Source organism: Dipodomys spectabilis, unplaced genomic scaffold, assembly GCF_019054845.1.
Source record: "Dipodomys spectabilis isolate Male_0828 unplaced genomic scaffold, ASM1905484v1 ptg000085l, whole genome shotgun sequence".
Taxonomy (NCBI): domain Eukaryota; kingdom Metazoa; phylum Chordata; class Mammalia; order Rodentia; family Heteromyidae; genus Dipodomys; species Dipodomys spectabilis.
The window spans coordinates 2,661,337-2,674,031 of NW_024870762.1; the positions used below are offsets into that span (position 1 = coordinate 2,661,337).

At 43.3% G+C, this 12,695-nt stretch overlaps 1 protein-coding gene across 1 annotated transcript in view; it reads left to right on the forward strand.

The window, feature by feature from the left end:
* Positions 1-12,695, forward strand: part of Slc26a8 (solute carrier family 26 member 8) — a 57,894-nt gene that overhangs the window by 14,796 nt on the left and 30,403 nt on the right. The window contains exons 3-7 of the mRNA XM_042684182.1: positions 861-1,000; positions 2,325-2,441; positions 3,693-3,874; positions 8,955-9,119; positions 12,090-12,239. Of these exons, the coding sequence (XP_042540116.1) occupies positions 861-1,000; positions 2,325-2,441; positions 3,693-3,874; positions 8,955-9,119; positions 12,090-12,239 (754 nt within the window). The remainder of the gene's footprint in view (positions 1-860; positions 1,001-2,324; positions 2,442-3,692; positions 3,875-8,954; positions 9,120-12,089; positions 12,240-12,695) is intronic.

Genomic DNA, 12,695 nt, shown 5'->3' on the forward strand with positions numbered 1-12,695 from the left:
TGGCTCATGCCTATAATCCTAGCTACTCAGAAAGCTGTGTGTTCAAAGCCAACCCAGGCAGGAAGGCCCATGAGACTCTTATCTCCAAATAGCCACTAGTGGACTTTTATCTTCAGAGCAGGAGGTGGAATTGTGGCTCAAGTGGTAGAGCACTTGTCTTGAACAAATAACAAAGACAGTGCCCAGGCACTAAGTTTAAGCCCCAGGACTGGCACACACGTGCGAGCGCGCGCGCGCGCGCGCGCGCACACACACACACACACACACAATTACAGAAGCAGTGCATGGTAGACATAGGAGTCTTAGGTCTTGTAAGATATATAACACTGGTGATTTTATCCTCTACAAGGTACTTGTTTGTGTCTGGAGATATTTGTGGTTGTCACAACTAGGGGGAGGAGAGACTACTGGGTACACAGGATGCTGCTAAATGTCTACAATGTGTGGGGAAGATCCACAACCAAGTATTATCTAGTCTAGCTGGGCACTGGTAACTCCCACCTATAATCCTAGCTACTCAGAATGCTGAGATTTGTGAATCATGGTTGGACATCAGCCCAACCAGGAAACCGTAAGACCCTTACCTTCAATTAACCAGCAAAAAAACTGGAAGTGGAGCTGTGGTGCAAGTGGTAGAGCACCAGCCTTAAGCAAAAAAAAGTCAAGTGAGAGCACAATGTCCTGAGTTCAAGCCCCAGTACCAGCACAAAAAAATTAGTTGGTTCAATTTGTCAAAATGTGAATAGGACTGATGTGAATTTTTGCTCTGTGGGAAGAAGGATGACTATTGTGCCTTTGTTTGACTAATGGACATTCTCTTTAGGGAACCTAATCTAGCCTCTGTTTTTTCTTTCTTGAAGCTGCTCATGGCACAAGTTCCTAAGATGCATGCTTACACTCTTTCCCTTCCTGGAATGGATGTGTTTGTATCGATTCAAAGACTGGCTTCTTGGAGACCTAGTTGCTGGTCTAAGCGTTGGCCTTGTGCAAGTTCCCCAAGGTAAGGAAAACATGAAGCCATTTCTCCCCCAAAACAACCTGTCAGACTTTATCCACATACTGAGTAAACAATTTCTCATGCTAGACGAACAGAAGAGAATGTGAGCAGAATCCACACCATTCTCATTTGTTCCTTCAATTACCATCCCTCCAGGATGGTTCAAAAGACTTAGTTCAGTTTATGATTATTTGTGTGTGTGTGTGTGTGTGTGTGTGTGTGTGTGTGTGTATACATATGCAGTATTCACACTCTTGTTTGGCTTTTTCACTTACTCTCTACCAATTGAACCACAACTCTACTTTTGGCTTTTTCTAGTTCATTGGAGACTCTCATGGACTTTCCTGCATGAGCTGGCTTTGAACCTAGATCCTCAGCCAAAGCCTCCTGGGTAGTTAGGATTGCAGATGTGAGCTACCAGTACCCAGATTCCTTCAGTTTAGATTCCTGAACACTGCAGAAAATGTACAGTGCCTATTGTTGGTGATTTTTTTTTTGTCATATTAGCCCTCTCAGATTTGTTGACTATAATAGATCTCAGGTAGTATTTGTTTTACTCAGAAAGGTGAGGTTTAGGAAACATGACAGTCCAGTGTCTATCCAGCAGATGACCCTTCCGATATAATATAAAGCCATGTAGATAGGACTCGGAGCTATTGGGGCTTCAGGAACCTTATTTTGAAACAGGAACCAACAGCCCTAAGTATGGCTTCCATGGACAAGATAAGTTAATAAGAGATATTCACCCTTCATTCACAATCCTTTCTGTCCAGATGGAGGGTTCTAATTGGACTCGTTTTTACCATAGCACTTCTGCTTGCATATACAGCTAACATTCTGTTGTTTCCAGGTCTCCTGGGAAACGGGTAGAAAGTTAACCTAAGACTAAATTTGTCCACAGAGAATAGAATGGGTTGAAAGGGTTTTATTGCTTCTTACAGTTCCCCATTTTGCCTTTTGTTTCTTTTTTCTTTTCTTTTTTTCTCCTCCTCTTATTTCTCCTCCTCCTCCCTCTCTTTCTCTTCCTCCTCTGTGTGTGTGTGTGTGTGTGTGTGTGTGTGTGTGTGTGTGTGTGTGTGTGTGTGTTGGTACTGGGGCTTGAACTCAGGGCCTCTAGGCCTTGCTTAGCTTTTTCACTCAAAGCTGATGCTCTACCATTAGGAAGTAAAGGACATGATAATTGGTATTAATTAAGGACTATTTGTCCAAGGATACAATTACCACACTTAGCTACACGGATCTTTTTTATTCTAAGATTTAGTTCTTAGTTAAAGTGACTTTTACATGCCAAGCTACCTTTTCTTACTTAAACTGTCTTGCTTTTCAGGCCTGACACTTAGCTTGCTGACAAGGCAACTGATTCCTTCTCTCAATGTCACTTATTCAGCTTTCTGTTCTTCGGTAATTTATGTAATTTTTGGATCATGTCATCAAATGTCCATTGGTGAGTTCAGTTACTGAAGCCACAGGAAGTCGATGAAATGTCTACCTTGATCATTTACTGATAGCTAAGGTCAACAAAGTACCCAAGAAGGTTAAGTTAACGGAGGAAAATTTTATTTTGGCACATGGTTTCAGAGGATTCAATCCATGGTCACTTGGTTCCATTGTTTCTAGGCCTATAGTCAGAAAGAACTTGGTGAGAGACTAGAGAGGAAGGAGGGTGTTCATCTGCTGGCAGCCAATGAGCAGAGAGGAGAGGCAAACAGTGTCATCTTATACATAGTAAATATCCAAGAAGCATTGAGTATTCTTTTTTCCCCTCTTGTTGCTGTGGCTTTGTTTTATAGTCCTTTCACCTTGCTTTTAACTTCCTCTTAGTGTAGGCACAGTGGCTGAGCCTGATATCCATTTCCCATCAATTTCTCTTTGAATCCCACCCCATATGCCCATGATGACAAAGAAGTAAGCACCTGGACCACCAGCATCTACGTTCTGTGAGTTTGGTCATGATATTGGACTCATGGCTATAGGACTCTCTTCCCTATTCTCTCTTTCTCTCTCTCTCTCTCTCTCTGTGAGAGACAGACAGACAGACAGACAGACAGAGACAGACAGAGACAGAGATAGTCAGAGACAGAGAGAGAGAACATGCACGTACATGCACAGGTACTGAGGCTTTAACTCAGGGGGTAGGCGCTGTCCCTGAGCATTTTTGCTCAAGGCTGGCACTCTACCACTTGATCTGTAGTTTTACTTCTGGCTTTTTGCTGGTTCAAAGGAGATAAGAGTCTCAGACTTTCCTGCCCAGGCTGGCTTTGAGGCTTGATTCTCAGATCTCAGTCTTGTGAGTAGCTAGGATTACAGGTTTGAACAACTAGCACCTGGCTTCCCCTGCTCTTTCTTCTTCTTTTTTTTTTTTTGGGGGGGGGTCCAGTTGTGGGGCCTGAACTCTGGGCCTGGGTGCTGTCCCTCAACTCTTCAGCTCAAGGCTAGCACTCTACCACTTGAGCCACAGCGCCACTTCTGGCTTTTTTCTTTTTGCTTATGTGGTGCTGAGGAATTGAACTCAGGGCCTCATGCATGCTAGGCAAGCGCTCTACCACTGAGCCACCTTCCCAGCCTTCTTACTTCTCATCAGCCACATTTCAATAAGAAAGTCCTTCAGACCAAAGTTGATACAAAATCAGATTACACCTTGCTCTTGACAGTATCAGCTTATCTAGACCTGAACCCTTACTTTGTGCCTAACCAGGTCCCTTTTTCCTTGTGACTGCTCTGATAATGGATGTCTTGAGTGAGAGCCCATTCAACAATGGTCACCTGATCATGGGAACATTCATCAAGGATGACTTTTCTTCCCCCTCCTACATTATCAACTATAACAGTTCCTTAAGTGTCGTTGCAACCACCACCTTTCTGACTGGAATTATTCAGGTAGGATATGAGTCTCTAAACCCCTGGAAAACAACAACTAAATAAAGAGACTAACATTGGACCCCTTTTAATGCTTCTGTGATCCACGGTGATATATCGATACTTGCATGGTTTATCTCCAGGCTAACTTGTAGGATGTGTGGCTAGACTGCCTCTTCAGAGATAATTCTTCTTCCTCCCAACTCACCTGCTTCACCTGGGGGAAAGTGAAGGAGTGACACTGTCCAAAAAGAAATGTACTTACTAAGCCGGGCACCAGTGGCTCACACCTGTAATCCTCGCTATTAGGAGGCTGAGATCAAAGCCAGCCCAGGCAGGAAAAGTCCATGAGACTCTTACCTCCAATAAACCACTCAGAAAACTGGAAGTGGCACTCTAGCTCAAGTGGTAGAGTGCTCACCTTGAGCTGAAGAGCTGAGGGACAGTGCCTAGGCCCAGAGTTCAAGCACCACAACCGACAAAAAAGAAAAGAAAGAAATGTGCTTATTACCTGACTTATGAAATGGTAACCCACTGTACAAAATCTTACCAATAACAATAAAATTACATTTTAAAAAATCACCCACTTCTAGCTGGGCATCTGGTGGCTCATGTCTGGAATCCTAGCTACAAGCTATATTTGGAGTTAAGTAAATTTAAAATAATTTAAGTTGAGAGAGCATACTCTCTAGCAACAGCAGAATTGAACTAGAATAAAATGTTAACAGGAAACTCTCCAGATATTTGGATATTAAGTAACAAATTTATTTTGTTGTTGTTGTTGTTGTTGTGGGGCATGAATTCAGGCTGGCACTCTACCACTTTGAGCCACAGTGCCACTTCCAGTTTTCTGGGGGTTAATTGGAGATAAGAGTCTCAGGGACATTCCTGCCCAGGCTGGCTTTGAACCATAACCCTCAGATCTCAGCCTCTTAAGTAGCTAAGATTACAGGCATGAGCTACCAGCACTCAGCAACAACAGATTTTTAAGTAATCCATAGGTCAGAGAGGAAACCTCAGGAGGTTGAAGGAGTTAGTGAAGTTGTACCTGCAGAGCCAGTGAGTGGCAGCAGCAAGATTGAAGGAGGGTGGGTGGTTATCATACTTCTTCACCTCACCTCTTAGAAGGGAAGACTTAAGGCTGGGAATGTGGCTTAGTGGTAGTAGTGCTTGCCTAGCATGCATGAAGCCCTCGGTTAGATTCCTCAGTACCACATAACTAGAAAAGCTGGAAGTGAGACTGGGAAGTATCTCAGTGGCAGAGTGCTTGTCTTGCATGCATGAGGCCCTGGGTTTGATTCCTCAGCACCACATAACCAGAAAAAGCCAGAAGTGGCACTTTGGTTCAAGTGGTAGAGTGCTAGCCTTGAGCTGAAGAACTGAGGGACAGCGCCCAGGCCCAGAGATCAGGCCCCACGACTGACCAAAAAAAAAGGGGGGGGGCTGGGAAGGTGGCTCAGTGGTAGAGCGCTTGCCTTGCATGCATGAGGCCCTGGCTTCGATTCCCCAGCACCACATAAGCAAAAAGAAAAAAGCCAGAAGTAGTGCTGTGGCTCAAGTGGTAGAGCACTAGCCTTGAGCTGAAGAGCTGAGGGACAGCACCCAGGCCCAGAGTTCAGGCCCCACGACTGGACCACCCCCCCCCCAAAAAAAAAGGCTGGTATTAGTGCTGTGACTCAAGTGGTAGAGTGCTAGCCTTGAGCAAAAGAAGTTCAAGGACAGTGCCCAGGCCCTGAGTTCAAGCTCCAGGACTGGCTGGGAAAAAAGGGTAGGGTTGAGGGGGGAGACTTAGTGGGATCTTGGGATGCTGGATACAGGCCAGCAGAGATGGCAAAAGAGTGGGGTTTGCACATTAGTACAGAAATGGCTGCCAGCCAGCCACGCAAACAATAGGAGGCAGATGGGCCTGACTCAATTGCACACATGAACATATTGAGCAATATAAGATTAAGGCACACACGCCAAAGGCTGAATCAAAGCTCAGAAACAAAAGGCCTTTAAAATGAAAGGATTTGTTGTTCTGTTTGTTTTCTGAGAGCTTCTAGAGCAAGACAGGGTGAAGTGGTGATAGCATTATGCTGCAAGACTTTCATTTTGTCTCTTTTTTTCCTCCTTTGAATAGAATACTCTTCTGAATAGTCTTTATTGTCCTGTGCCAGCCAGTTTTTTTGTTTTGTTTTGCTTGTTTTGTTTTGTTGTTTGTTTTTGTTTGTTTGTTTTGTTGGTTTGGAGTGGTTGGTTTTGAGACAGGGTTTTATTTTGTGGCCCAGGTTAGATTCAGACTTCTGTTTCAGCCTCTGGGTGAAATGCTGAGATTACAGTTGTCTGCTACCATGCTCTTTTTCTCTTATGAGAAAGAGATTCTCTCCATCAATTTTCTAGCTGTATTTTTTATTATAAAAGATGGTATTAGGGCTGAGAATGTGGCTTAGTGGTGGAGTGCTTGCCTAGCATGCATGAATTCCTGGGCTCGATTCCTCAGTACCACATGACCAGAAAAAGCCAAACTGGCACTGTTGCTCAAGTTGTAGAGTGCTAGCCTTGAGCAAAAAGAAGTTCAGGGACAGTGCCAAGGCCCTGAGTTCAAGTCCCAGGACTGGCCAAAAAAAAGAAAAGAATGATATGTGTATTGCAAAAATCTCTTAAAGAGTAAAAAAGTATATAACTTAGAAAAAGTTGTCCCCCTTGTTTAATTCCTTCCCCTGTCTTTTCAGATATTTTATTATTATATCTACTTGTTATATATCTAATTGTTGTTTGTTTGTCGTCCAGTCCTGGGGTTTGAACTCAGGGCTTGGATGCTATCCCTGAGCTTCTTTGTGCTCAAGGCTAGCACTCTACCATGTAAGCCAAAACACCACTTCCAGCTTTTTCTGAATAGTTTATTGGAGATGAGAGTCTCACAGACTTCCTGCCTAGGCCGGCTTAGAACTGCAGTACTCAGATCTCAGCCTCCTGAGTAGCTAGGATTATAGGCATGAGCCACTTCCCTTAGCTTATTATATTTAATTTTATTACATATGATGTAACAGATATTTACATCATATGTATGCACATATGCATTCAAAATACAGGTGGAGCATCCTTGATCTGAAATAATGGAGACTGGAGTGATTCAGATTCTAGATTTATTATTTTTATTTTAGAATATTTGCATATACACAGTTAGCTATTTTGGGATTAGTACCTAAGTTTAAATACAAAATTCATTTATGTTTGTATAATAACAAATATTTTATGTAAAACCTTTAGCGTAGCTAGGCACCAGTGACTCAGGCCTGTAATCCTAGCTACTCAGGAGGCTGAGATCTGAGAGTCATGGTTCAAAGCCAGCCAGGCAGGAAAGTCTGTGAGACTCCTATCTCCAGTAAACCACCAGAAAACCAGAAGTGGCACTGTAGCTCAAGTGGTAGAACATTCACCTTGAGCTGAAGAGCACAGCAACAATGCCCAGGTCCAGAGTTCAAGCCCCAGGACTGACAAAACAAAACAAAACAAAAAACAAACCTTTACTTTACTGTACTTGGAATCCATCATATGAGGCCAGGTGTGGAAGTTTCCTGTGCTATCATGTTGATGCTCAAAAATTTTGGATTTTGGCGGGGCAATAGTGGCTAATGCCTACAATCCTAGCTACTTGGGATCCTGAGATCTGAGGATGGAGGTTGGAAGCCAGCCTGGGCAGGAAAGTCCATGAGATCCTAATGTCTAGTAAACTAGCAAAATTTAAAAAAAAAAAAAAAAAAAGGCCAGGCCAGGAGGAGAGATGTGGCTTAAATGAGAGAGCACAGAATTACAGGTGTGAATCATCAGCACAGCCAGCTTACCATTCTCAAACATGAAGATGCGATCTAGCGTTACCCAAACACAGGAACAATAGGTGAATTTCAAAACTTCTGTTTGCCAGACATGCCTTCCAATTTTCGGTCTCTACTCATGCAAAGGGTTTGTAGCTTCCTCATGAAGGGGAAGCAAGTACAGAGTGCCCCATCTGTCTCCTATTCTTGGAATTTGATTTGCAAAAGCAGTAGGTGATGGGAAGAGAACTTGATGCCCCCCCTTTTTTTCTTTCCAGTTTTTTCCTTTTTGATTTTATTTGCTAAGTCTGACTCTGTGTGTGTGTGTGTGTGTGTGTGTGTGTGTGTGTGTGTGTGTGTTTGCTGGTATAGGGCTTGAACTCAGGGCATAGTTGCTATTCCTTAGCTTAAGCTCCACTTCTGGCTTTTTGTTGGTTTATTGGAGATGAGAGTCACACAGACTTAACTGTCTGGGCTGCCTTTGAACTGAGATCCTCTGATCACAGCCTCCTGAGTAGCTAGGATTACAGGTATGCATCTTCTGTGCCTGGCTGAATCTGGCTCTTTTTTTTCCCCATTTTTATTTATTTTTATTTTATTTTATTTTATTTTTTGGGTCCGGTCGTGGGGCCTGAACTCTGGGCCTGGGCCCTGTCCCTCAGCTCTTCAGCTCAAGGCTAGCGCTCTACCACTTGAGCCACAGCGCCACTTCTGGCTTTCTTTTTTTCTGCTTATGTGGTCCTGGGGAATCGAACCCAGGGCCTCATGCATGCAAGGCAAGTGCTCTACACTGAGCCACCTTCCCAGTCCCTATTTTTATTATTTTATTTATTTAGTTTTGTCTGTCATGGGGCTTGAACTCAGGGCCTGGGCACTGTGCCTGAGCTTTTTCACTTAAGGCTAACACCCGACAACTATGAGTTACAGTGCCACTTCTGGTTTTCTGGTGATTTATTGGAGATAAACATCTCAAGGACTTTTCTGCCCAGGCTAGCTTTAAACTACTATCCTCAGATCTCAGCTTCCTGACTAGCTAGGATCATAGGGATGAGCCACCAGTGCTCAGATAATTTTATTTATTTTGTTTATTCTTTGTTTATGTGGTACCGTGGAATTGAACCCAGGGATTCATGCATACTAGGCAAGCATTCTACCCCTAAGCCACATTCCCAGCCCAAGACTGGCTCTTTCAACATTATTTTTAGTTTCCTTGTCACTTTCTCCACCTATGCTGCCTCTGTGCCATTGCTGGTGTGATGACATTCTGCCTCTTGGGTTTTCCTTTCCACCTGAACCCCCTACAGCTGTGTATGGGCTTGCTGGGCATGGGTTTCATGGCTACGTACCTTCCAGAAGCCACCATCAGTGCGTACCTGGCTGCTGTGGCCCTGCACATCATGCTGTCCCAGCTCACCTGCATCCTCGGGATTATGATTAGTTTCCACGCTGGTCCCCTCGCCTTCTTCTATGTGAGTAACTTAACCTTTCCCTAGAGGAACAGTGGCTCTCCCCTGGCCTCCAAAGAGAAACAGACCCAAGTGGAGAGATTGCTGCTCTCCTAGAGGTGCAGCTCTAAGGCATTTCTGTAAAGAAGGACCTAGAAATAACTGCATCCCTTGTAGATTTAGGGTCCTAGTGAACGGCAGAAACCCGTTTGACTGTGTTCTCAGTTGCCAAAATCATTTCAGCCTAGCCTTTTAAGCCAATATGATTTACATTCAGATCTGACCTGGGAGTTTCTGTATATGTGTCTTCATTCTCCCCATCACATGCCTCACAGCAGATATGTATCCTAAAATATGTAAAGGATATACAATACTCCTAAGCCAGGCCCCAATGGCTTCCTCATGTAATCCTAGCTACTCAAGAGGCTGAGATCTGAAGATCAAGGTTTGAAGCCACCATAGGCAGAAAAGTCTATGAGACTCTTATCTCTAATTAACCACTATAAAGCCATAAGTGTAAGTGTGACTCAAATGGTATAGTATTTATCTTATGTGAAAAAGCCAAGTGAGAGCTCATGCTCTGAGTTCAAGTCCCAGTTCTATTCCCTTCACCCCAAAATCTTAAGTATTTCCAGATTAGTTAAACAAACAAAAAAGTCACTAGACAGTTGTTGAATGCCAAGGTTTTGAATGATATTTCTAGAACTGCAAAGGCAGGCATGGCATTGGGGATTTGACAAGTATTTTTTTTTTAATTGGTGGTGTATATCAGTTACATAAGGAAGGGAGATTTCTTTCTTCCATCTCTATACATGTTAGCACTGTACTAATGTGTATCTTTGTTTGTTTTTAACTGATTTTTTTGGTCAGTCCTGGGGCTTGAACTCAGGTCCTGGGCACTATCCCTGAGCTCTTCCGCTCAAAGCTAGCTCTCTACTACTTTGAGCCACAGCACCACTTCTGGTTTTCTGGTGGTTAATTGGAGATAAGAGTCTCACAGACTGCCTGGGCTGGCTTTGAACTGCAATCCTCAGATCTCAGCCTCCTAAATAGTGAGGCGCCAAAGTGCTTGGCTTTGATTTTTTTTTCTGTCTTTTCTTTTTTGGTACTGGGGATCAAACCCACAATGTTGTACTTGCTAGGCAAGCACTTTGCCACTGAGCTATATCCCAGCCATATAATGTGTATTTTTTAAAGCTGGAAAGAAATATTAAAAGAGTAATGTCCAATAAGAAGAAAATACATTTCTGTGTAACAGAAAGGACCTTGGGATTGTATATATTAGCCTACTTACAATTAATTTGCCTAGGCCCTATATGTTCTTTAGTGAGCTTCTCCTTCATTTTTGCTTTGAGGAGTTAATTAGTATTTTATATTCTTTATATTCTCGTGTATGTTTGTGTGTGTGCACACATGTGCGTGTGCATGCACGCACACACACACACACCAGCGCTGGGGCTTGAACTCAAGGTCTGAGCACTGTCCCTTAGCTTTTTTGTTCAAGGGCTGGCACTCTACCACTTGAGTCACATCTTCAATTCCAGCTTTGTGATACTTAATTGGAGATTAAAGTCTTAGGGCTTTTCTGCCTGGGCTGGCTTCAAACTGTGATCCTCAACTTTAAATCTCCTGGCCTGAGAATGTGGCTTAGTGGTAGAGTGCTTGCCTAGCATGCATGAAGCTCTGGGTTTGATTCTTCAGTACCACATATACAGAAAAAGCTGGAAATGGTGCTGTGGCTCAAGTGGTAGAGTACTAGCTGTTAGGTTTTTAAAAAGAGGTAGCCGAGTAAGAACCACATCACGCACGTGGTATCGAGGTAAGGGGTAGGTTTATTCAGTAGACCTGCTGGGACCAGGGAAAGGCCTGAGAGAGACCTGGGAAAGAGAGAGAGCTGGGAGAGAGAGAGAACTAGGAAAGACAGAGCTGGGAAAGAGTTGGGAAAGAGAGCTGGGAAAGATCTGAGAAAGAGAGAGAGCCAGAAGAGGGCGGCTGGGCCTGGGCTAGCCCTTATCTAGGGTATGGGCGTAGAAAGGTGTGGCCACATCAAATTCAGATGTGACCTCAGCAGATGCAGATGTGACCTCTTCCAGGTGTGCCAGTTGCCTAGATAACTCAGATACTGGGTGGAGACTTTGCTGGGAGGAGGGTGGAGTCTGCTTGCCATCCAGGAGCGGACCTTACACTAGCCTTGAGCCAAAGAATCTTAGGGACTGTGCTCAGGCCCTGAGTTCAAGCCCTACGACTGGCAAAAACAACAACAACATCAACAACAAAAACACTCAGCCGGGTGCTAGTGGCTCAGTTTGTAATCCTACCTACTCAGGAGGCTAAGATCTGAATATCAAGGTTCAAAACCAGTCCGGGCAGGAAAGCTCCTAAGGCTCTTATCTCCAATAAACCACTCAGAAAACCAGAAGTGGCACTGTGACTCAAGTGGTAGAGCACTCACCTTGAGCTGAAGAGCTGAGGGACAGCGTCCAGGCCCAGAGTTCAAGCCCCCAACTGACAAAATAATAATAATAATAATAATAATAATAATAAACCCTCAGCTTCCTAAGTAGCTAGGATCACAGGTATGAGCCACTGATACCTGCTGGCTCAAGACTTTTTTTTTTTGTCAGTCATGGGGCTTGAATTCTGGGCCTGGGAGCTGTTACTCAGCTCTTCAGCTCAAGGCTAGTGCTCTACTACTTGAGCCACAGCACCACTTCTGGTTTTCTGGTGGTTTATTGGAGATGATTCTCAACAGACTTTCTTGCCCGGGCTGGCTTTGAACCATGATCCTCAGATCTCAGCCTAGTAGCTAGGATTACAGGCTTGTGCCACTGGTGCCTGGCTGACTTTTTTTTTTTTAATTAGTTTATATTAGTTATACAGAAGGAGATTTAATTGCTACATTTCCACACATTTATGACTTCTTTTAAATGAATCTATCTAGATTTAGGCTATTATTATGTCCCTTCTAAGTCTCTGTATTTTTTTTTCTTTCAGAACATAATTAACTACTGTATAGGTCTCCCCAAAGCAAATTCTACCAGCATCCTGCTTTTCCTAACTGCTGTTGTTGCTCTGAGAATCAATAAGTGTATCAGAATTTCTTTCAACCGGTACCCCATTGAGTTTCCCATGGAATTATTTTTGGTAGGTATTTCTAATGCCCAGATTTCATGGCTCAGATCATTTTAAGTTACTACTTTAAAAAATTTAAAAAGACAAAAAAAGCAAATAACCCTAAGAGATCAAAGATAAATAGAAGATTGTAAAGACTAAGAATTTTTTGAAATTTTATTTTTTATTGTTATTATAAGTAATGTACAGATGGGTTACAGTTACATAAGTCAGGTAATGAATACATTTCTTTTTAGATAATGTCACTTCTTCCCTCACTCTCCCCTGTAAAAACTAAGAAAAAGGGTTGGGAAGGTAGCTCAGTAGTAGAGTGCTTGCCTTGCATGCATGAGGCCCTGGATTTGATTCCTCAGCACCACATAAGCAGAAAAAGCCAGAAGTGGTGCTGTGGCTCAAGTGGTAGAGCGCTAGCCTTGAGTTGAAGAGCAGAGGGACCAACAACAACAACAAAAAAAAAAAACTAAGAAA